We start from the raw sequence: 25,536 nt of genomic DNA on the forward strand, positions 1-25,536 counted from the left end.
CATATGAAGAAGCCACCACTCTCCAAGCACTGAAACTACATATGCTTGCTGCACTAGCAAACATTCATCTTCTTGCTGTGACCTCTAAATTCAACTCGGTCCATGTTGGTGCTTTGAGAGCAACCACATAACGGCTAGCAGCTCCGTCTTCTGAACATTAATAATTTATCACACATCGTACTCCCATGTGATCGATAGTCTTGCAAGGAATTCTGCAAAGCTCCATCTGTTTCCTCTCGATGTTACGAGTGTTATTAAACATTGTCACACTTGACCGCATGCATCTGGTTCTCAAAAATCATATGCATCTGAAGCTAAAGTCACTCCCATCGAAATGCAAAGGTCTTAGACTTTGTCCTCCTTTTCTCTTGATAGCTAGGAGTGAATGCTTCTCATCCAGTAACAATATTATCATCTTTGGGTCTCTCGCCTACAGCCACCAACAAAAGGATGTATCCTCTTGGTTGGTCTTTGCCCACCGGCCACGGGCCTTTCGTTTTGAAAGTGTGTTATGTAGGTCGGATATTTTTTACTAGAAGTCCACCGCTTCATCCGCCCGAACCCGATGGAGAAGCCGCAATTTTGAGGTGATCCAATAATCACCATAATTGAATGGTCGAGAGAAATAAACATTACAAGAAAAATGAGCACATATGCAGATATGTTCAAAATAAGCCACCACCTCAGCATCTTTACAAATCACAAAGCACAGCTAATGAAGAAAATAGATAGATAAGAGCCTCAACATCTCACCTGCAAAGACCATCGATGAGGTTGAGCAGATTAGCTCTCGATTAACCTGCGAAGACCATCTTCTATCACAAGTGGATACCGGGAATCTTTGCTTCACCGGCAAACTCACCAAACCCTCCATTCTCTACTTTCGTCGCCACTGATACTCAAGCTCGTCGACTTTGAGCGTACCTCTAGATTACTCATCCCCGATAATAACCTACTACAAGCTGAACTAGCTCAACTTCCACACCAACTACGAGAGCTTCCACCTTCCCCGACATGGCCCCCCCATCCCCTCCTCAATTGACCTCGAACCTCATCGGCTACACGATTCTTTAGTCCTACGTATACAACATCTTCTAACACAACCAATATGAGAACCTGCATATATTCTCATAGATCCTCGCATATTATTCCTTCTAAGCCCAAACACCGTCGACATGCCAACATCTAAATCCTCAAACACCATGATTAACTCGTGATCAGCCCGCAAATGCCTCAAACACCACGATTAGCTCGTGGATCAATACTCCATCCCACAATTCACAAAACCCCTATACAAATCTGAGTTAATACATTCATGATAATACAAAACCTCGTCTAAGAAAACTAATCAAAAAATATGAAACACATGCCCCGCACAGGTTGTCACGCATCCTACTTAACCACCAATGGTGCTGCCACCTGTTGGACTTGGGAGAAGGGGGCCATCGTCAAATAACGAGAGGTCTTTCTCAAAAAACTAATTAGACACCCTCTCTTCTCTATTAGTCATAACTATGCTTCAAGATCTGAAAAGATGATAAGGTAACCACATGATCTATTATATAATACCTGCTATAGAACTTCTATTCCACACTTGTACACAAAATGATCAACAGCAATGCATACTCAAGCAAACATGTCTATCATCAACATATCAATAACACACACACACATACACATATAACACGGACAGGAAAAAGGCACAAGAGAACACCTGCATCTGGGTCATATATATATATATATATATATATATATGATCAACGATATTTAAAGCATTCACACAATAAAGGACTTAGCCGATAACCCAATCCATTCCTTTAGCTACATTCCCACCTCTCCTCTCCAGCCAGCTGATTGGCCAATGTTTCAGTGGGATGACACTGAATTTCCAACTACTACAAAACCAACTTTTATTTGCTTGACCAAATTCCACAGCTATATCATTTCATATATTGTTTTCAAACCTAAAGCAGAGAGCGGCAAAAGCTGCATTCACCCCTTCTCCAAATATATTTACATCCCTGTCAAGCACCTTCACGCAACACAGCCTCCTGGTTCCTCGGCCAAAAAGGCTTGAGAAGAAATTCTGTTCGACAACCCTGCAGCTAGAAGACCTGTCTTCACGACCGTGCCAAAACATCTAGCCCGCAAGGATTCCTTGATTGCTTGCGGATAGAAGGAGGTACTCCAACTTCAAACAGATAATCACAGCACTGTCATATAACTACTACTATCTACGCGGATAACTTTAAAATTCCACCTAATTAACCCAGATTTCCCTCCAATTTGCAGAGCATAATTCGCTACCAATAAACAATCATGCTGCTCTTGATTTGTCTGGAGCTGCGGTTTCTAATGGGAACAATTTGGCAATGGCATACTCCAACAGCATGTACCAAACAGGTTATGGTACCTTGTGTGATCAAAAATGGATGGAGAAGACTCATTAGCAAAACCAAAATGCTTCCACAGTTTCACAGAAGATGCACCAGTGTATATCTGCAGTCATGCAGAGAGAGACAACTTACAGTCATTTGACTAAATAAAATATTACAGCACAAAACAAGCACAGAAGAACTAGCTTGCAGAACCAAGAGATTCATAAAGAACAATAAAATGAAATGAAACGAAAAAAAATGCATACAACCTCAATTTCTTACAAAGCCTGCCCAAAACAATCTCCAAGAAATTGTAGGGTGTTGATAAAAAAGAAACACTTACAATGACATAATTCTAAACTAGGTGAACCAATAAATTCTAGCAACTTCACATGTAAGAACCTATTAGACACCTGATGCAACAGACAGAAAACATCGCCTCTAATTCATTTTTGTTAAATTTTTGGACGAGTACAACTTCAAATCAATAACGACCACATTTTAATTCACATGAATTCACTTTAACTTACATCACACGAATCAGGAATCTACCTTGAAAGAGACAAATACAGTAAATACATAAGTGCAGCACAATGATGATTAACAGCCATTCATTGAGCAGAAACATATGCACAACTAGTATGCTTGACAGACATGGATTTGTTAAAGTCGACCACATATAATCAGATTCATAAGGCCCAACCCATAGCGTTGAGACAAGGCTAATAACATACATATCCTCAAAATCAAAGGACTCGTGCCCAAAACAAAATAGCACTAGACACAAGTAATTCATACTCCCTATTTGTAGTAGTAAGCAATCCAGATCATGCATCTAACTTATCAATCACAGCAATTTTCCTTTTTGCAGATTTCTGAAATAAATATTATTTGCTATAAAAAGGAAAAATAGTAAATATAGATTCAACAAGATCAACTATTAAGGGACCTATATGATCTAACTTTGATGCATTAAACTCTTTGCATCCAAAGAGTATAAAAGTAGATGATCATGATGGAATATTTGTCAAAGAGGATGATTAGATGCATTCGGACTGATATGAATATGAACATGACTAAACTTTCTTGTGCAAACAAAAATGACTAGTATGGAATTTAAATGAATTACAGGTGCATGGAAGTGCTTTTAAGTTCTCACTAACAAGGGAACCACTTGAGGGATATACGTGTTACCAGGTGCAAACATGTGCACATGCATGTTTGTGTATTCTGTCACCATAACAATGTTATTCCACTAGAAATGCTTAGAAAATACCTGATGCAAAGAACTTTCTATAATTCAGGAGAACCAGTACAAGCACATCAAGTTCACATAATAATGGATCAATCGACTAGGTAAGTGGTGGTTGCAGCTTACATAAGAGGTTATCAGAAACAAACTATACATCGGAGCATGCCCATCTATAATCTAGGGTTAGCATGCAATTTTGTATTGGAATGACGAGAGCATCAGCTCATGGTTACCGCCCTCCTCCACACAAGTATCCTTCAAACTATAGAGTTTATGTTTGGAAATAATTAAAAAATCGGTATGGAGGAACTAAGAATGAAAAGAACTTACAGTTCAATAGAAAATTTATGAAGCTGAACCTGACTTCTGAACCCACACTTGTCTCTGCATATGGAGCAGTATATCAATTACATATTGATGATAAAAAATAATCTGTGTATAAATAACAATATCATAATCATGGCTGACCTCATGGGAACCATAGCCAGAAGAACCCCTCTTGGAATGTTTCCCCTCAGATATACTTGAAGAGCTCTCTGCTTCCTTTGAACCACGCGCAGGTCCTCGGCGACCAGCATGCCTATGTGAACCTAGATATTTGTCAAGCAATCATCAAACATCCTGACCAACAAAGTGCAGAAGAGTACAGACACCAGAATTATTTTACAATCAAGGAACAGGGCCTTACCATTTTCTACCGTAGAAAGACTGACTCGTCCACCTCCATGACTTTTCATTTCTTCAGTTCTGCTTGCACTAGGTGAATCAGATTTTCTCTCCCCTTGACCCAATGGCATGCCACGATCAGCCAGTGAACTACTGCCACCCCCTATAAGAGCATTCTGAACCACTACTCCATCATCTGCTACTTTGATACCAGCCGCTTGTTGAGAAATAGAGATATCTTCTAAAGAATCCGCCAAAATTAATGCAGGCTCAGAAGACAAAGAATGAGTTCCATCATTTGATTGAGATCTGTCCGAGCGACGAAGAGGAGCCCAGACACCACGATCAGGTCTATCTTTATTCCTAGTACGCCTATCATGTTTGTCACTAATGGATACAGAACCATGCTTGTAGCCTACACCAACCTTGTCATCTATATATCTTTTGTCATCACCATCAGAAACAGATGGAAGTGGAGAACCACTAGAAACATGATCCCTTGAAATTGAGCGTGTGCTGGGGGGCCGAGGGGACGCTTGTCCTTCTCCATGTTTGCTGTCTGCATCTGCTGCTCAGATAGGGAAGAAGCGATATACGACTGAGTCTGGCGTGCTTCCTTAGAAAGTATGCTTCTAATTATTCTCCCACCAGACTCGAGTCGCCGGCTCTGTTTAGAAGTCAAGGTAGGTGAGCTTCTTACTGGAGATGTTACATTCTGCTGATGCACTAAGCCACCAGATGCCTGTTCAAAGACGTAAAATCAAGTGACAACACAAGATTTAAAGAGACAAGCAAGACAGTTTTCATAAAATGCAGTCGGTTGCTTACATGAGAACCTTCTTTCCCCTTCCCTTTCAAAAGCACAATTTTGCTCTTCCCAGCTTCAACAGGTCCGGCGTTTGATCCACTTGAGCCAGACACTAGAAAACAAAGTGAACAGCCGCAAATCAGTATATGCTAATTATATAAAATAGAAGCACACTAGTTCTAGTGATCTACATAACGCGCAAAACAGAATTGACAGCGGTTGATAAGAAGATGTTCCTTGGATAGAACCCCAGAAATATACTTCATATAGAGTCATTATATTCAGATAACCACATCATCGGACTGTGACAAACGATAGCGCAGTGAAATACCCGTACACCCACAAAAAGAGTAAGGATGCATAAGAACATTTTCAAAATTAAACATGGAAAGAAAAGACCAAAACACCAATAAAAGAGCATCATGCAAACATGAAGTCAACTTTCTCGTGTTCCATCGACTTTCTTTTTGTCTATGTGTATGTAATTTCAGGAAAATTGATCTATCTAATCCCTCAAAGAAACAAGTTTTTGTTGATACAGGTTTTATGGACATCTATAATCACATAACCAGAATATGGAAGATAGCTTCTGAAGAGAGGCAGCTAGACTACTCAGCGTCGTTGTGGGATGTTAACCATTATTGTTAATTTCTTTTTAACCAAAAAAAGAAACAAGGATTAGTATATGTGAATCTAAACATGACTGTCAACAGATTACCAGAGTAGCAGAAAAATATGAACTACAACAAATACCTGGGCAGGTGCAGATGAAAATGAATCAGATAATATCCACTCAAATTCATTTTTATATCCAAATCTATTTAGACACAAACACAAGTTTTACCATCGATTTATACCCATATTCATACTTGTGTTTGTATCCACTGCACGTGCAACTAACTCATTTGTATCTTAACACATTAACAACCCAGCTTCTTTTATCAAAAAAAAAAAAAAACTGCTTATTCTCACATCTCTTATAAATTCTGGAGTGGATTTAATAAGTGACAACAGCATTGCATCTTCAATTTTCTTTCCATATAACATTATCTTTTAATTTGTATGTTGCATCCCAGAAGCACTACTAGAAAGCTTTTTAACCTACATCTCAAGAGTTTATAAAGGTCTACTAAATGGGCCACATGATTTAGTAGATGTGGTGACCAAGGGTTCAACAATCAGTGGGATGGAAGGTGTCCGGGCCATCCTGCTCCATTCCTTTGAAAAAATGGGACTTGGGACTGGGGCGGGAAATGAAGCCCTTGGACAATCACATGCAGGGCTCCCGTCCCATGGAAACACCAGCTAGGTCTCCAATTTGTGGAGGAAGCATGTCCTCCACCTCTCTTCCTCCGACCATGGGGGCAACTCCAGTTAGGTTGCCCTTGCTCATGGCAGTAAAGCCCTTCCCCACTCCCAATCCCCTCATGAGTAAGCTCTTAAGGACCATCGATCTCTCTCAAGTGGTGCAAACGAGAGCAAGGTGCTCCCAATCACTCTCTGCGTCTCCCAATTTGATGGTTCTCTCGCAGCAAGGTACACCAAAGCATGTCAGCTCGGTTCGGCGGCCTGCTCTCGTTGCTAATTTCGCAAGGCTGCATCCCTCAGCCTTTTCTTCTTTCTAGCAGAGCCTCTGCCTCTTTTAAAGTGGGACCGATGCACATTGATGCTCATCCTATGATATGGCATTTGAAATATCATACTGAAATGGAACAGGATATCTTCAAGTAAAGAAATTTAGATAAAGCATACCAAATTCATCTTCTAATGCTTCTGCACCACTTGCAGAAGCTACAGCAATAGGTTTATCTGGAAGTTGCTGGTCTTCTCTCCTTGACCCTAAAATGTATGTTGATTTGTCTTTGGCACCCCCGTTCTTGGTACTATCCCTTAGGACATACTGCAGATAGAAAAGCAGGTGATGTCAACAGACTATGTAGATTAATACTTGTGTGAGAGTATGCAGGGAAGTCAGGAACCAGTGGTTCAGGACGAAACAACAAGGCCCCTCAAAGAAAAGAAATTGAGAAAGTAACACTTAAATATTTTAAATAATGAAATTTACAGCTCAAGCAGAAGAACTAATATCATCAGTATTAACTCACTATAGCTACTAGGAGTTCACAGAAACAGATCAGGATGCCATGGATTTAATTTAATAACAACTGCTAAACAACCCCTCACCCCTTCCCACCTGGACCTCATGAACCCCCACAAACATACAGCACTCCCTGCCCCCCACGAACCCATCGCAACCACCAATATACGCCCCCATAAAACCGCCCCAACAACACCCACACCCACCCTCAACCACTCACCTCAAAATCACCCACACTCACATAAACACAATAACATACCAACACCACCCCATCCACCCCCCACCCCACAACAATGTGCACAAACAACCATCTGCACAGTCACATGCACAGAACAAGCTCAAGCATGTGTCCACACACACACACACAGAGAGAATATCCAAAAAGGAAAACCTAAACTAATAAATGGCATACCATTGAAGTGGATGATCTACGCTTGTCAGAACCTCGTTTAGAAACTCCGCCAGCTCTTTTGCTAAGTTTTCCGTTACCAGGCAATCTCTGCAGTATGTTATAACTTAGAATATGGCCAATAATCTAGAGATATAAACACAGTGTGCACTCAATTTTTTTTTGAGAAGAAAAGGATAAACAAGAAAGGAAAGATAGCAAAACTAGTTCACAAAAAATTATTATATGCATTAAAGTCATTACTGTGGACTAATCATGCAGAACAGCATGGCTTAAAATGAAACCAGCAAAAGTCTCACAAAATATAAATCATTAGACACAACAAAGGACAGAAACATAAGAAGACTGGAGGACCTAGAAAAAGTAAGCTCTATAGCCATGTTCTTACAGAAATCATCCTGCCTGGATAACTGAAGTAAAAGTGCCAAAAATAGTCCATATAAATTCAAATTTTCTTTAAGTTAAAAGTGAAAAAGCTTAGAAATTCAAATAGTATGCATGCCAAATATCTACATTTTTTTCTGACCATTTTGTATAATTGTATGTACCAATTAGGGGAGAATGGATCATAAAGTATTGAATGGGCTGATCATCATTAAAATCTCAAGAGCCATGCAGAACTTATAACTAGCAAACAGAATATCAAAAATAATGCTTATGTGAGGCAACACAAATAACAGAAATAAATATATGAAGGTGCTGTTTTCATCATTTTCATTTTTTTCCTTTTTTTGGCAATAGAAAATAAAAATTTTGTTAGTTTCTTTTCTATTTTCAAAAAATAAAACCATGTTTGGTATAATAAATTATTTTTAAAAATAAATACATCGACAGTGATAGACACGGTGGCAATGGAAGCGATGATGGTATTAATCGCCTGTATGATGGCGGCATAGCAAAGGTAGAGGCACCAGCAATGTGGCAGAGTTCGCAATGACAGCAACAGTGGTGTGGCAAAGGCAGCGAAAACAACGATGGTGGCAGCAAGGGCAGCAACGCAGCAATAACAGCGGGGGGCAGTAACATGAGGGCGATTGTGGTGAAGGCATTTTTGATGGTGGTGGTAAGAACATAAGTATCTTGTTTTTTGAAAAAAAAAATGAAAATAAGGATTTCTTACTTTCATTTTTTCTAGAAATAATGAAATTGACTTTTAAAAATAGAGAGTAAAACAGTGGAACCATGCATACAACGATGGTGGCAGCAAGGGCAGCAACGCAGCAATAACGGTGGCTGCAGTAGCAGGAGGGCGACTGTGGTGAAGGCATTTTTGCTGGTGGTGGTAAAAACATAAATTTCTTGTTTTTGAAAAAAAATAAAAATAAGGATTTCTTAGTTTCATTTTTTTCTAGAAATAATGAAATTGACTTCTAAAAATAGAGAATAAAACATGAATACATACATACATACATTTTCTATATACATGTATATGTGTATACAAATCAGATAGACAGAAGTAGATAAGGCTCCAATCGACCCGATCTGAAACCAGATCATGTCTAGTCAAATCGAAAGATGGAGGTCGAAAACAAAGATCTAAACTAGCAAATGTGATCCACTACCTCCAAATTGCCTACCCATCATCTTGGAGACCCCTTGCCTCCACATCAAGTGGTTGCTAATGGGCATTGTATCAGGTTATGTAAACTGTTCATTTTGACCACTTGATGCATAGCCAAGGGGTCTCCAAAATGCATGATTTTTTGTTTGTAAGCAATTTAGCAGCTCGGATCTTCACTTTTGGAACCCCGTCTTCGGACTTCACCTGACAAGATCTGGCATCAGATCTACTCAACCAAAGCTAGTATATACATGAACAAACAAAGAGAATCTCACATAATGGAAGTGCTTTTACTAGTTCTAGCTTCTCAACAATAAAGTTTTTTTTTTTTTTTTTTTTTTTTTTGTGAAAAAGTGTTTCTTCAGTGGAAGCATGACTAATACCAACATTGGACCATATTTTTTGAATCGTATGTAGTAGATGTGATCAACCACAACAACAAGCAAGTAACAAATCATTCTAGAAATCTTATCACCCATCTCCTAAAAAAATTCTTCCACTCCCAAGTATATAGAGGGTTCCTTTTTAATATATCCCCAACTCATCAAAAACCAAGGACATCTAAAACTTCCCTTGTCTGTAAGCTACCTTCTTTTTCCTCAAGTTACAAACCGTATAATTTTTCACTTCAAAACTTCAATCTAACAATTCAGCTACTTTGGTACGATTGTCGCCTAAATAATTAAAGCATCTCTTGGTTACTGGCCAGCCTTGACAATTTGGTGTCAAAATCCACACTTTTGCTCTCGTACAAGGTGATACCTATAAAAAAAATTAAGTTCCCAAATTCCATCCTCCACAGTGCGCAGGGTTACACAACCAGCTTACCAGCTAGACTAAAAGCTCAGACTTATATACAGAACAAAAATAAAAGAATTAATATTTTTCTAGTTGGAAGTTATATTGACACAAGCTCATCTCCCATGACACTCCTTTTCCTAATGTAAAGGCTGCACCTTTCCCAGCTGGATCCCAAGTCTAGGCCATCCACATCCTCCTTACACTTCATACATCTGTATGAAAACATTGTTCGAAAATAATCCTTAATACAACAAAAAGAATATAACAAAGAATACCACCTGTTGGGGAATCCCCACCGACCGACTTACGGTCGAAGGGGCTGACTGGCCGACCGACCGACTGGCCGACGGCCGACCCTGACTGGCCGACCGACCGACTGGCCGACCCCGACGGACGACTGGCCGACTCCGACTGGTCGACCCCGACGGCCGACCCCGACGGCCGACTCCGACTGGCCGACCGACCGACCGACGGGCCGACTCCGGCCAGGAAGTCTGATGGCCGACTCTCGCAACATGATGCTCGCCGACCAATGGAGGGGCCCGACACCACTCAGCTGGCTACCGACTTTGGGTCGGTCGGCTCCTCCAACCACCGTACAGCCGCCAGACGTTGTCAGCTCTGACACGGACATGCGGTGCAGTTACCTAGGGACATGGTCCCGCCGAGAGCCGGGTCAACCCTGGTGATTGGACGGCCACACGGCGACATGACATTTTCACGGCGGCTCTGACAGTCTACAGTGAGTTGACAGTTCCTCACTTGTCCGCGCCATTAATGACGGCGCCATACCGTGCTCCACTATATAAACCGGGGAAGGCAACAGTGCAAGGGATCGATCCGCCCGTCTCTCCCTCATACGCAGGCTCGCTCCTCTCTCTCTCTCTCTCCCCCTCAGAGCTCTCTGTCTACATTTCACTGTTGCCCAGTCACCTCTCTGACTTGACCGTCGGAGGGTCCCCGACCGGAGCCGCCTCCGGTCAGTGCGGACTTCCTTTTGCAGGTGCGCGATCCCCGGCGATCGGGCGACGAGGCGATTGGCCGCAACAGATTGGCGCGCCAGGTAGGGGACAGCATGACAAAGACAAGAGCTCAACGATCGAGAATCACTGGGTCGGCAAGGCGTTCTTCCCGCCGGGAAGAAGCCTCCCCGCCCCCACCGGCGGCGGAGCCTAGCTCTCCGCGCCCTGCAGTGACCACGGAGGCCCAGATTGCGGCCATCGTGCGGCAGATGACCGTACTGACCGACGCAGTCAAAAGCCTCCAGTAGCAACCGGCGGCCCGACCTATGCCTTCCAGGAGCAGCCGCCGACGGCCGCGCCGACCCCTGTCGCCTCCATGCGAGCGCTCCCAACAGCGCTCCCACGGAGAGGAGGAGGGGCGACCACGGCGCGACGACCGACGGTCCCAGCGGCCCTCTCCTTCCCCGTTGGAACGGGCGAGGAAGGAAAAGCGGCCGCGCACACCGTCGGCCTCTCTCTCGGAATTCTCCGGAGACTCCACTCCTGGGGTCTCCCAGCATCGACGAGCGGACGACTACGAGCGACGGTTCGAGAAAATCGACCGCCGACTCGCCCAGTTGCAGATGGACGGCCAGAAGTCTTCGAACGACGTCGACTTCCAGACCGCCCAACCTCTCTCCCGACTGGTCCTCGACGAACCGATTCCCAGTCGGTTCAAAATGCCGAACGTGGAGCTATAAAGCTCTCATGACGATTCAAGGGGCAACCGACGCTCTTTTTTGCATCGGCTTCCCCGCCACACTTCGCAAGGCTGCCAGGGCTTGGTACTCCGGTCTTCGATCGGGCAGTATCCATTCCTTCGCGCAGCTCGAGCACTCGTTCGTGGCCCATTTCAGCACCAGCCGAAAGCCGCCGCGAACGTCGGATAGCCTTTTCTCCCTCAAGCAGGGGGAAAACGAGACGCTCCGACACTTCGTGGCGCGATTCAACGCGGCCATGCTCGAGGTCCGGGACCTCAACGAAGACATGGCGGTTTCAGCCATGAAGCGGGGCCTGAGGTCGTCCCGATTTACTTATTCTCTGGACAAGACCCTCCCCCGAACATATGCCGAGCTACTGAAGCGCGCATACAAGTATATGCGCGCGGACAAAGGAGCGTCCGACCGACGCTTGGCCGAGCCCAGAGGCCCGAAGGAGAAGCGGAGGAAAGGTCGGGAACCTGCCGAACCAAGCAGGCTCCCGACAGATAGTCGGGTCTCGCCACCCCGACGAATCCAAAAGTCACCCTGACGATGGAGTCCGAGACTGACGCATCGCAGGTATGACACCTACACCCCTCTCTCCGCTCCTCGTGCGCAGATCCTGATAGAGATCGAAGGAGCGAAGAATCTACGACGGCCTCGGCCTTTGAAGGCAAAAGGCTTCGACCAACATGGCCGATCGTCGATCGCCGACCCAACGGCTCGATCATCGATCGCTGAAACCGACGGCCTCGGCCTTTGAAGGCAAAAGGCTTCGACCAACATGGCCGATCGTCGATCGCCGACTCAACGGCTCGATCATCGATCGCCGAAACCGACGGCCTCGGCCTTTGAAGGCAAAAGGCTTCGACCAACATGGTCGATCGTCGATCGCCGACCCAACGGCTCGATCATCGATCGCCGAAACCGACGGCCTCGGCCTTTGAAGGCAAAAGGCTTCGACCAACATGGCCGATCGTCGATCGCCGACCCAACGGCTCGATCATCGATCGCCGAAACCGACGGCCTCGGCCTTTGAAGGCAAAAGGCTTCGACCAACATGGCCGATCGTCGATCGCCGATTCAACGGCTCGATCATCGATCGCCGAAACCGACGGCCTCGACCTTTGAAGGCAAAAGGCTTCGACCAACATGGCCGATCGTCGATCGCCGACTCAACGGCTCGATCATCGATCGCCGAAACCGACGGCCTCGGCCTTTGAAGGCAAAAAGCTTCGACCAACATGGCCGATCGTCGATCGCCGACTCAACGGCTCGATCATCGATCGCCGAAACCGACGGCCTCGGCCTTTGAAGGCAAAAGGCTTCGACCAACATGGCCGATCGTCGATCGCCGACTCAACGGCTCGATCATCGATCGCCGAAACCGACGGCCTCGGCCTTTGAAGGCAAAAGGCTTCGACCAACATGGCCGATCGTCGATCGCCGACTCAACGGCTCGATCATCGATCGCCGAAACCGACGGCCTCGGCCTTTGAAGGCAAAAGGCTTCGACCAACATGGCCGATCGTCGATCGCCGACTCAACGGCTCGATCATCGATCGCCGAAACCGACGGCCTCGGCCTTTGAAGGCAAAAGGCTTCGACCAACATGGCCGATCGTCGATCGCCGAATCAATCGCTCGATCATCGATCGCCGAAACCGACGGCCTCGGCCTTTGAAGGCAAAAGGCTTCGACCAACATGGCCGATCGTCGATCGCCGACTCAACGGCTCGATCATCGATCGCCGAAACCGACGGCCTCGGCCTTTGAAGGCAAAAGGCTTCGACCAACATGGTCGATCGTCGATCGCCGACCCAACGGCTCGATCATCGATCGCCGAAACCGACGGCCTCGGCCTTTGAAGGCAAAAGGCTTCGACCAACATGGCCGATCGTCGATCGCCGACCCAACGGCTCGATCATCGATCGCCGAAACCGACGGCCTCGGCCTTTGAAGGCAAAAGGCTTCGACCAACATGGCCGATCGTCGATCGCCGATTCAACGGCTCGATCATCGATCGCCGAAACCGACGGCCTCGACCTTTGAAGGCAAAAGGCTTCGACCAACATGGCCGATCGTCGATCGCCGACTCAACGGCTCGATCATCGATCGCCGAAACCGACGGCCTCGGCCTTTGAAGGCAAAAAGCTTCGACCAACATGGCCGATCGTCGATCGCCGACTCAACGGCTCGATCATCGATCGCCGAAACCGACGGCCTCGGCCTTTGAAGGCAAAAGGCTTCGACCAACATGGCCGATCGTCGATCGCCGACTCAACGGCTCGATCATCGATCGCCGAAACCGACGGCCTCGGCCTTTGAAGGCAAAAGGCTTCGACCAACATGGCCGATCGTCGATCGCCGACTCAACGGCTCGATCATCGATCGCCGAAACCGACGGCCTCGACCTTTGAAGGCAAAAGGCTTCGACCAACATGGCCGATCGTCGATCGCCGACTCAACGGCTCGATCATCGATCGCCGAAACCGACGGCCTCGGCCTTTGAAGGCAAAAAGCTTCGACCAACATGGCCGATCGTCGATCGCCGACTCAACGGCTCGATCATCGATCGCCGAAACCGACGGCCTCGGCCTTTGAAGGCAAAAGGCTTCGACCAACATGGCCGATCGTCGATCGCCGACTCAACGGCTCGATCATCGATCGCCGAAACCGACGGCCTCGGCCTTTGAAGGCAAAAGGCTTCGACCAACATGGCCGATCGTCGATCGCCGACTCAACGGCTCGATCATCGATCGCCGAAACCGACGGCCTCGGCCTTTGAAGGCAAAAGGCTTCGACCAACATGGCCGATCGTCGATCGCCGACTCAACGGCTCGATCATCGATCGCCGAAACCGACGGCCTCGGCCTTTGAAGGCAAAAGGCTTCGACCAACATGGCCGATCGTCGATCGCCGAATCAATCGCTCGATCATCGATCGCCGAAACCGACGGCCTCGGCCTTTGAAGGCAAAAGGCTTCGACCAACATGGCCGATCGTCGATCGCCGAATCAACGGCTCGATCATTGATCGCCGAAACTGACGGCCTCGGCCTCTGAAGGCAAAGGGCTTCGACTAATGCGGCTAGCTAACTTGCCGACTTAGCTTCGACTAAGAAGGGCAAAACGCCAAGATGACCGCAGTCGCATTCGCGACATACCGATCTGGTCACGACCGATCGAAGGATATTCGGCTTGCCACCGTTTATCATACATTCCGACGCATACGTCCGACCAAGGACTGGACAATGGATATTCGACTTGCCATCGTTATCCTATCCGAATACGTCGGATGCTACTCGACTATCAGATTCTGCGGAATGATCGTGTCGACGAGCAACGTTCGGAGGTTGGCCGACCTCCGATCCGACGTGCATGCTCGACCTACAGTCGGGACGACCGATATTGGATCGTTCGTTGATGTGATCGCCAGAGTCGGGGCAGGAAAAGATGGAACACCACTCCTTTCGTCCGAAGCCGTCGCCCACGTGTTCACGCGAGCCAACACGACATCGGGCTCAGGAGTGGAGGGGGGCAACTGTTGGGGAATCCCCACCGACCGACTTACGGTCGAAGGGGCTGACTGGCCGACCGACCGACTGGCCGACGGCCGACCCTGACTGGCCGACCGACCGACTGGCCGACCCCGACGGACGACTGGCCGACTCCGACTGGCCGACTCCGACTGGTCGACCCCGACGGCCGACCCCGACGGCCGACTCCGACTGGCCGACCGACCGACCGACGGGCCGACTCCGGCCAGGAAGTCTGATGGCCGACTCTCGCAACATGATGCTCGCCGACCAATGGAGGGGCCCGACACCACTCAGCTGGCTACCGACTTTGGGTCGGTCGGCTCCTCCAACCACCGTACAGCCGCCAGACGTTGTCAGCTCTGACACGGACATGCGGTGCAGTTACCTAGGGACATGGTCCCGCCGAGAGCCGGGTCAACCCTGGTGATTGGACGGCCACACGGCGACATGACATTTTCACGGCGGCTCTGACAGTCTACAGTGAGTTGACAGTTCCTCACTTGTCCGCGCCATTAATGACGGCGCCATACCGTGCTCCACTATATAAACCGGGGAAGGCAACAGTGCAAGGGATCGATCCGCCCGTCTCTCCCTCATACGCAGGCTCGCTCCTCTCTCTCTCTCTCTCCCCCTCAGAGCTCTCTGTCTACATTTCACTGTTGCCCAGTCACCTCTCTGACTTGACCGTCGGAGGGTCCCCGACCGGAGCCGCCTCCGGTCAGTGCGGACTTCCTTTTGCAGGTGCGCGATCCCCGGCGATCGGGCGACGAGGCGATTGGCCGCAACACCACCCATGAAATGTTTTAGTCAGAAAATCATCATGTAACTTTAATCTGTTCATGCAACTCATCGATCCAAGTGAGAACTTCTAAAAGATCTCTCCTGAATAAATATAAAGAATCCAAGAGCTAGATTTCCTCTCACTTGTAGGAACAATAATTCTAAGCCATCCAACATGATTTAACACTTGGATTTATCATGAAAATGCAAGCTATCAAAATGAAATACCAACAAATATGGGCCAATGTTGGAGAGCTATGGCAGAAAAAAACTTGCTACCCGCTGTGCCTTTGACAACAAAAGAAAAGGTCCAGCAAGTCTCCACAATTAATAAGATACCTGAATACCACTCTTAGCAGCTCTTTTTTGTCGAACAAAATCCATCAAAGGCGTGACTATGGGCGTCTCCTTTGGAGCACCTACAGAACAGGAAGTGAAAATGTCAGCACAAATATCTGCTTGTTGCCCCAACGCATTACAGACCCTTGAATATGGTATCTGGTGATTCTAGCAGGATAAGCCTAAATGTGTCCTTCCACATCTAAATATCAGAGCATACCTGCTCTTTCTGCTTCTTTTCTTTCCAGCTGAATCTCAGCACTTGGAAGATGCTCAGGCTTTGAAAGAAGCTCAAGAAACTCCAGATATTCAGGATCTAGTTATTCATCAAAGGAGCGTTTGTAATTAAAACAGAGAAAAGTAACATAATAAGCCACAGCATCTCAAGCTAAACAAGTACATGCAGAATCAAAGTAAATGTAAAAGATGCATACCCTTGGATATAGTCCCTTCACGGCCATCCTTCTTGGACCATGCCCTTGGAACACGTTGTGAAGGTGCATATTCTACAAGCGCCTTAAATTGAGCACCTGGCAAGAGTGATGAAATTGCCATCAATATCAATAACATTGTTTTAATCCTCCAAAAAAATGAAAGATACTGGCAGATCAGGGATGACAAAACCATAGCCAGTCAAATAGCTGAATTTTCCAAGGATAGGATTATTGGTATAAAAGCAAATGTCTGTTTAGGATCTCAAGACTCGACTGCACTCTGCTCTTGATTAACATATCAAACGTGTAGGCGCATGTGCATGCACAGAAAAGCATGTGCATCAAAACATGCATACTGGTAAGCACATGCACACATAAACACACCAATGCACATATGCTTACCAAATAGAGGTAAATTTACTTTATTCACACTCATTTTACAAATACAAACCTTTGCTACTTAGCATTATAATAATTTACATATAAGAGAATGTAGTTATCAGCAGCTGAACTCTTAGCCAAAAAAGTGAGTCAAATATTCTATTAGCCAGGCCGTTATATGAACAAACCCCTTTGCTACTTAGCATAATGATACTTTACAAGCTTACTTGAAAATAAAATGAAATAAAATAAGAAAGAATTGCATTTATTTACCCTTCTCATTGACAAAGATGTGTCCATCAAATAACTCAGCAAACTCAACCACATCTTCCAGTCGCTTAAAGTTAAGGTAGGCTCGAGAATATCTCTGATTTTTGTGACTGCAGAAAATATTCAAACTGCATTTGATTAGCATGAAGAATAACTTACAGCTGCCTCAATAATTTGCATATAGAAAACCAGACTTAATTCTACTTGTACAGGAAATCGTCTTCACTTTTATCTTGTATGGCATTAAGATGCTAAATTTTAACACATAAATAAAGATATTTGGAGAAACTAAACACCAAGACCATGGATAGTTGAAGCCAAAATTAATCTCTGATCGAACTCTTGAAGAAAAGAAGCGGTAACAAAATAAAGAAAACATCTTAACTGAAAAAAAAAAAAAGGAGTAATACATCTTGTGAGTCTTGTTAATTGTGCGCAGGTGTAGTTCTTTTGCCTTCCATTGTTGTTTGGCTTCCACAGGGGGTGGGTTTGCAGACATTGACCAAAACCAAAAAATTATTGGATTAACATGCTCCAGCTAATCACACAAACAAACTTTGACTATCAATAAAGAAAAACAAAAAGGAAAAGAGAGAAATTATCACAATAAACCCTAAATAACAGCTTGTACTGCACAATCAACAGACTGGATGCCCTTTACAGAGGCCAAAACATATTCTTGAGGAAAAAAAATGCTCACAAAAGGTTGATGTCAGGTAAGAGCCAATCATAGAATATCCTTAAAATCTAATTAACCATATTTTGATCCTCGAGAAATACCACACAGGTAAATTAAAGTTTGCTTATAAAGGTTCGGGTTAAGTGAACAATTAAAAGGGGGTGATATTGGAATCTTAGTTACCGGAACCAAAAAGCAGGTTCAGGAGCACTTACGCATCCAAGTGTAGAGAAGTGCATATTTCAAAAAACACCTAAAGGAAGCATTTAGAAAGAAGGCTCAGCTTCGAGTTTTATGGTATTTTGCTAAGTGGGTGAATAAGGTTTTCACCTACTATGATAAGAATTAAGAAAGAAGCAACGCAAAGAATAACATCATGACTCGCATTAACTTACTGTACTCACTAAAATAATTTGGTATGCGTATATTACGAAGACTCAACAATCAATAAAATGAGAACCTTGGGCAAAGGCAATTACAAGTGAAGCCTCTATAGACACTCTCTACTTCATAAGACAGACCATACTGAACCTCTCTACATATAACATTATGGAGAAAAACAAAAGCAAAGAAAGAAATCAAACAATTCTGACAGCATCACCAATACATGTAAATAATGGCATAAAAAAACCTTAACCCAAAAACTTTATCAATGAATAAGAACACATCCTTGAATCAATCACAACCACCACACGTGGGAAGAAGGGAAAAAAAAAATCCAGGAGCAGGATATCTGAAGTATTCCTAAAAAATTTTAAACATGTGAGAGAAATGAGGACAGCATTGTATTCCCAATAAAAACAAAAGGAAATTGGATGTATATATACAGATAAAATGACTATACCACCATACAGGTGATGTTCTCCCTTCATGGCAACCTACTATCATCCAGGCCTGTGAACCTTCACTTGTTAAACCTGTATCCCCTAGACAAAAACCAACATCTATAATATTTATTTCTGCCATCTCAAGAGAAAATGTAAGTAACCATCGGTTATTGCTCGCTACGCAGTCATCCAATCAATGGATTTTGCAATATGAGCACCAGAAATCTCAAAGTTAACCTGCATCTGAAAGCCAGATGACAGGGTTCATAGCCTTGACAGTCAATCCAAAACCACTATGAACGACCTCAAAGCAACAAAGTTTAGTGTTCAGAAAAACTTGCATAACATCGGTTTTTAAAAATTAAAATATATATATATATATATATATATATATATATATATATATATATATATATATATATATATATATATATATCCCTTCGAACTAGCAAGTTTAGTTCTTGTGGTACACCCAAATCCCGACAGGCTCTAATCACATGTTTATATATATATATATATATATATATATATATATATATATATCCCTTCGAACTAGCAAGTTTAGTTCTTGTGGTACACCCAAATCCCGACAGGCTCTAATCACATGTTTACAAACTAAAATTTACGCTCAGAGCCCAAAATACAACCACTGAAACAGGGTCCAGAAACAACCATCGGTTTGCACCCGAAAACCCCGACATATGCACCCAAAAAAGATCTTTAACAAGTCTCGATTCGTCAACAAGCCAAGTTCCATGTTAACAAACCAGTGACAAGAACATAAACAGAAAGTAAATGCACCCGAAAACCCCAATATAGGCACCCAAAAAGGAATCTTGAAAAAATCTCGATTCGTCAACAAGCCAAGTTCCATGTTGACAATCCAGTGACAATAACAGTGACGAAAACTAAAACACCCTAATTTTGATTTTCGAGATTATGTTTCAATCCTCAGTCCACCCGGAATCACCCTGACTAAAGATCAACTACCACTCGAGCGAATTGAACTAGTGAAAAAAATAACCACAGAGACACTGAAGAAGGATTAAAAAAAGACAACGAAACCCTAACCTGGCCTTCCCGGGGCGAAAGCACGCCCAATCGTAGCGGCCCGCGAACCTCCCGTCGATCTGCTCCATCAGCGCCGACTGCGAGATCGACGGCGGCAGGTGCCGGAGCACAACCTTCGTCCGATCAAACGGGTCCTTCATGTGCGAAAACCCCAGACGAGGAAGAAACCCTAGAAAATTCTTGCACGGCTTAAGGAAGAAAACCCACGGAATCTCCGTGGATTGCACAAGAATCCCTCGACGAATCACATCTCCTCCTCCGGCGACCCCGATCGCATGGCCTAGGGTTAGGGTTTTTACACAATTAGGCCTTCGATCTGAAGCCGCGGGCGGAACTGGGTCAGAAATCCGGTCAGAGAGAACCGAAGGGGCAAAGAACTTGTGCCAACTAACGGAAGAGGCCGAGGGGGAAAAATAAATAAAGAAAATTTATTTTAGGATTACATAAAAGTAGGCGTGCGCACTGCGCCCTTCGGCGCACGTTTGAAGCTTCGAAGATATCGTTCTGCTGTACCCCCGGAAGGATGACGTGTGCTGGGACTTGTTGGTGGAGCCCGGTGTTTTTGTTGTTTCTTATTGGCTGATGGCTTGATCTGCTGTGCGTTGGGAGGGACACCACATGCAAGTGACGTGGAAATATGGATATGTGCCGTTTGCTGAGGTGCACGTGAGGTCACCAGAGTACAAATGCAGGGGCGTGATTGATAGTTAGCGTACCAGTTGGCAGAGGGAATATCTGGACCGTTCGTTCGGCTATCTGATGATGGATGTGATCTCAGGATGAAAGAATCGGGATAGGCTCGCACCATGCATGTGCATTTGGACCGCCCAATAAAAAATCATCATATTATCTAGTGATTTTAAATTTTAAATTTTTTTATTTAATTAAAAAATATGAATAAAAATAAAATATATAATTGATGATGATTAATTATTTTCAATCTATTTTTTATTTTTTTTATTTTATTAAATGATATGATGATATTTTATCGGATGGCTTAAAATTCATACGTAGAACAGTTCTATTTAATAACTGTAAGGGAGAGATTTGGATGGGTCCCCAGAGTGATGGCTACTAACTAATACAAGATTATAGTGATTTAATAATTATTATAGAATTACGCATTAATAATTCAATCCATCGGTGTCCTTTCTTTTGAGTTGATCACGTGCAGTTAATATACTGAATGTTACAAGATGATGTAATAATTTAAATCATATTTTTTAATAAAATTAATAAATTAAATCATTTGAATGTGTATATATATATATATATATGAATTAAAAAATAAATTTTTTAACAACCAAACTGAAATATCAATTGAAGAATTATATAATATAGGCTCAACTTAATAGTAATTTTTGTTTAATTATCATACGCACGGTGGATTGCTAAAATTTTTTTATTTGATCTATAAAAAATAAAAAAAATAGAATAAGCATGTACTTCTCAGATTTTTTTTTTTTTTTTGGATAGTTACCTTTGTTTTCTTTACCTTTTGATGTAAGCTTTTGGATTTGATGGAAGATGTGTCTGTCACAAGATTAATAGTATTTGGTTGCCCAGTAAATGAAACACAAGCTCGTCAGCCGTGTCAATGTGATGTAGATGGTTGTGATACACTGGTATGGCCCACATGCCATGCTTGTTTGTCCACTCTCACATGCTCCCATCAAAGGGTTTGGCATTGGATCGAATCTATTTATAGTCTAGTTAATAATCCCAGGAATGCATATCCAATCCATTTATAACCGGAGTAAAAAGAATAAACTCATCTTTAGCTTATTTATTTTGCATAAATCTATAGCTAATAACCAAATAATTGGTAGCTCACTTATTAATTATATATTTTAGCAAGAGTAATGGTAGAGGCCGAAGCATGGTACCAAAAAACTACACTTCATTGCTTAGGTGACAATTGAAAATGACATGAGGCACAACTTTAAGCCCAAGGGTCCGGATAAGGTAAAAATCGAGAAGAAGAAATTAAAAAAATGTGATAGATCCTAAAGATGTTGTTCATCTCATGGAGACATGTAAAAGTCGGTGGGCTAGCACCAAACCCAATCTATTTGGTTTGGCAAGGCCGGCGGATCCGATATCGCATCCCTAATTTCCACATGGGTTGCATTAGCTAGATTCCAATTATCATGTAACACAAAAATCTAAAGTTAAATCATAGTTATTAAATTATATGAACAAATGGAAAATAAAATATTTATATGGAGAATTATAAATAACAAGCAGAGGGAGTGTATAATTTTAAGTAAATGCAGGTTCAAACTCCATGAAACTATATCACTGCAGAGCTTATTTAATATTTATCACAGCCGCAGCACTTTGTTTAACTAGTAGTTTGAGAAAGTAATGTGTGTTCAGGTACATGCATGTGGGAAGCGTATTTGAGACATGACGTATCCTGAAATTTTAAACCCAAGTAGCAGACTCTCTTTGAACCAATTGGTTTGGCTTGAGTGGCTTTTTCTTTGTTTTTCATGTTATACTAATTCGATCTGGCTGACGGTTTGTTCTTTTTTTTTTCTTCTTCTTTCTCCGTGCCTCTTCGACTCGAATCGTAGCCAAACCTCTAATGCTAACATTATTTTTATATCTAGATTTTCTTCTATTTCTAATGCTCGGGAGCAACCCGGGGCAATTGTGAAAGTGATCCCAATGAAAATGGTCCTAAATCCACGAGCATGGAGGTGAGGTGCTTGTGCTCCTCCCAATCGTCCAAGAGAACCCCTTCCTCCACGGGCATGGAGGTGATGCTGCTTGCTTCTTGTTTGATGAAGATTTTATATTTTTTTTTATGAAAAAGAAAAAACGGATACAAAATGCCCCCAACATTCCATCAATATTTGAAATTAATATTCAAATTCCCACCCAACGTCTCATTCACATTTGAAATTCAAATTCCCTTACAAATAAAATGTCTCTCAAATTTAAATTTTAAATTTTAAAATGCATGAACCTCCTTCTTGCCACCATATTCGGCTATTTCTTTTTGCACGTAAGCTTTCCCTCGGAGATGGAGAGCGAAGAAGATACGAAGAGAGGGGAGGAAAATGGAAAGAAAGGAACTCTGCATGGATTTTTACCACCAGCACCATAGAGAGAGTGAGAGAGAGAGGGGGATAGAGAAGGAGGCATCCGACAGATGGTAACCCATGATTAGCCCATGGTTGGATCGACTGGCTATAATCCTGCTTAGATATTAACAATGCCGCTAGGTAGAAAGGAGGTGGAGAACAGGCTCGATGGCCATTCAACTTCAGGAAGATAGAAGAGAGATGAGGAAGGAAGAGGGTCTAAATAATGGAGGAAGAAGAGAGATCCAACGACTATCAGACTTTAGAAAAAAGAAAACCAGAGAAAGAAGAAAGAGGATCTCCTTTCTACCCCGATGCTGGAAGGGTAGAAAGGAAGGTAGAGGAACAAGAGAGACATGGAGGGGGGTAAGAGAGCCAGTCGGCCATATTTAGAGATGGAAGAGGTGAATGTTGGCAGCAATCCGATCGCGATATATGGGGAGAAATCACTCTATGAGGAAGAGCTTCCCAGATTGAAATGAAATAGCTTTATGAGCTGATTCAATCAGAGAGAATGAGGAATTCTTTCAATATTTTAAACTTCGATCTTGCAACCTTTAACTTTCATTTGTTTCAAGCTTTCCGACCATGTTTTGATCTAATAAAAATTGTATACGAGGAATAACAAAATTTCTAATCTAATGTAAAGCAAATTTCAAAAGTAATTCTACCATAGCGGTTATGAGTGAGATTGACGAATTAAGTAATAGCACTTATAGCAACAATATGATCAATTTATTTATGATACAGTACCAAATTCCACAAACAAGTTTTTCCATTTGGGATCTCACGAGCTCTTTTTTTTTTAAGAGGTTTTTGAGTTAAGTTTTAATTAGCATCTAGTTTTCTTTTAAGAATGTTAGTTTGTGGAGATGGTGATAGGCTGGTTTAAAAGATATTCTATCAGAGTTCTAAAGTCAAGAATGGCAATGAGTAAGGTACTCGTATAATTTACCTTACTCATATCTAAATATGTTCAAAATTTTTCAAAAATATTCTAATTCATCCCATAAAAAAAAGTAAACATGTCAGGTATTCGAACCTACCTTATTAATCTTTATTCGGATCGGATCAGATATCTAAACCAGAATTACAAAAAACATAAAAGATAGGAGGGGAAGAAGGGACCAGAGGAAAAGATCTTTGTATGATGACCTAAATATAGCTTATATCAAGTAAACATTAATAATACATCAGGTTCAAATATTGAGTATCTCAAAGTCAAATCCCAAATCCTTTGCAAATTCTAATAGATTTTAATTTGTAATTCCAAATCCTTCCCAAGCTCTAGGATTTTGCTAATTGCTTGGATTCGAAATGGATCAGAATCCATCTATTTGCTATCCTCAAGGCCTCACTCTTTTGAGGATAAAAAATTTATCCAGATATTTATATTTTTCTGGATAAATATTTTTCAGGCAATATTTAGATAGTAAAATAATTTACTCATATTCTTTTATACATTAAAAAATAGCTTAAAAATCTATAGCCTATATTTATTTGCATTACTAGTTTTCTGAATAAATTGCTAAATTCTATCTATTTTTTTATAATATCCTGTATTATATAAAATATATAATAGTATAATATAATATACTATATTATAATTATATTATTATATTATTATAATAATATATTATATTATATTATCATAATATATTAATATATTATATTATTATATTATTATTATTATAGTATATTATATTAATATCTTATATTAATATTATATATTATTACGTATAAACATATCATATTATTATATTATGATTATAGTATTATATAATATAATATATTGTTATATTATTATATTATAATATATTAATATATAGTAATATATTATATTATTATATTATTATTTATTATTATATTATTGCAAATGAACCCAAAGGGCACCTCCAAAAGTGAGATATTGTATTGCATCTATGTAGTGATTCGACGGAAATACTCTATTGTGGCACAATCAGTTCAAATTCTTTCAAAAGCGAATGCTTTGAAATATTTCATTATTGTAGTAGTCACCGCTTCGAATCTTGCTCTTCTGCAATTTCTGGTCCTATATTTTGGATGTGCCATGGGAGAATATTTCTGCAATAATGGAATGCACACATTAATTACATATGATGATCTTAGTAAACAGGCAGTGCTATATTATAATATATAATATTAATATCTTATATTAATATAATATAATATATATTATTAAATATAATAATATATTATATAAATATATTATTATGATATTATATTGTAATATATTATTATTATTATAAGATTAAAGATATATTAGGAATAAATTAAAAAAATTATTTTTTTAGTTGATAGAAAAATGATTTAGCCATTCTCTAGGTAGATAATTTTTTTTTCTATTTTATAGATAGAAAAAATATAAATTTAAAAAAATATATATGGCTCTCTTATTTTTGATATATAATAATATAAATTTTTTTAT

General features: G+C 42.3%; 1 protein-coding gene across 1 annotated transcript; it reads right to left on the bottom strand.

Annotated features, from left to right (window-relative positions):
• Positions 1-1,695: 1,695 nt before the first annotated feature.
• Positions 1,696-20,389, bottom strand: LOC105051698 (regulator of nonsense transcripts UPF3). Its single transcript, XM_010932254.4, is given in 13 exon segments — positions 1,696-2,499; positions 3,961-4,014; positions 4,099-4,220; positions 4,319-4,828; positions 4,831-5,038; positions 5,125-5,216; positions 6,857-7,004; positions 7,615-7,701; positions 16,334-16,413; positions 16,554-16,649; positions 16,768-16,863; positions 17,422-17,528; positions 19,996-20,389. Coding segments are annotated over 12 exon segments (1,725 nt in total). The 5' UTR covers positions 20,136-20,389; the 3' UTR covers positions 1,696-2,499; positions 3,961-3,975.
• Positions 20,390-25,536: the final 5,147 nt, after the last annotated feature.

This window comes from Elaeis guineensis, chromosome 9 (assembly GCF_000442705.2).
Source record: "Elaeis guineensis isolate ETL-2024a chromosome 9, EG11, whole genome shotgun sequence".
Classification (NCBI taxonomy): domain Eukaryota; kingdom Viridiplantae; phylum Streptophyta; class Magnoliopsida; order Arecales; family Arecaceae; genus Elaeis; species Elaeis guineensis.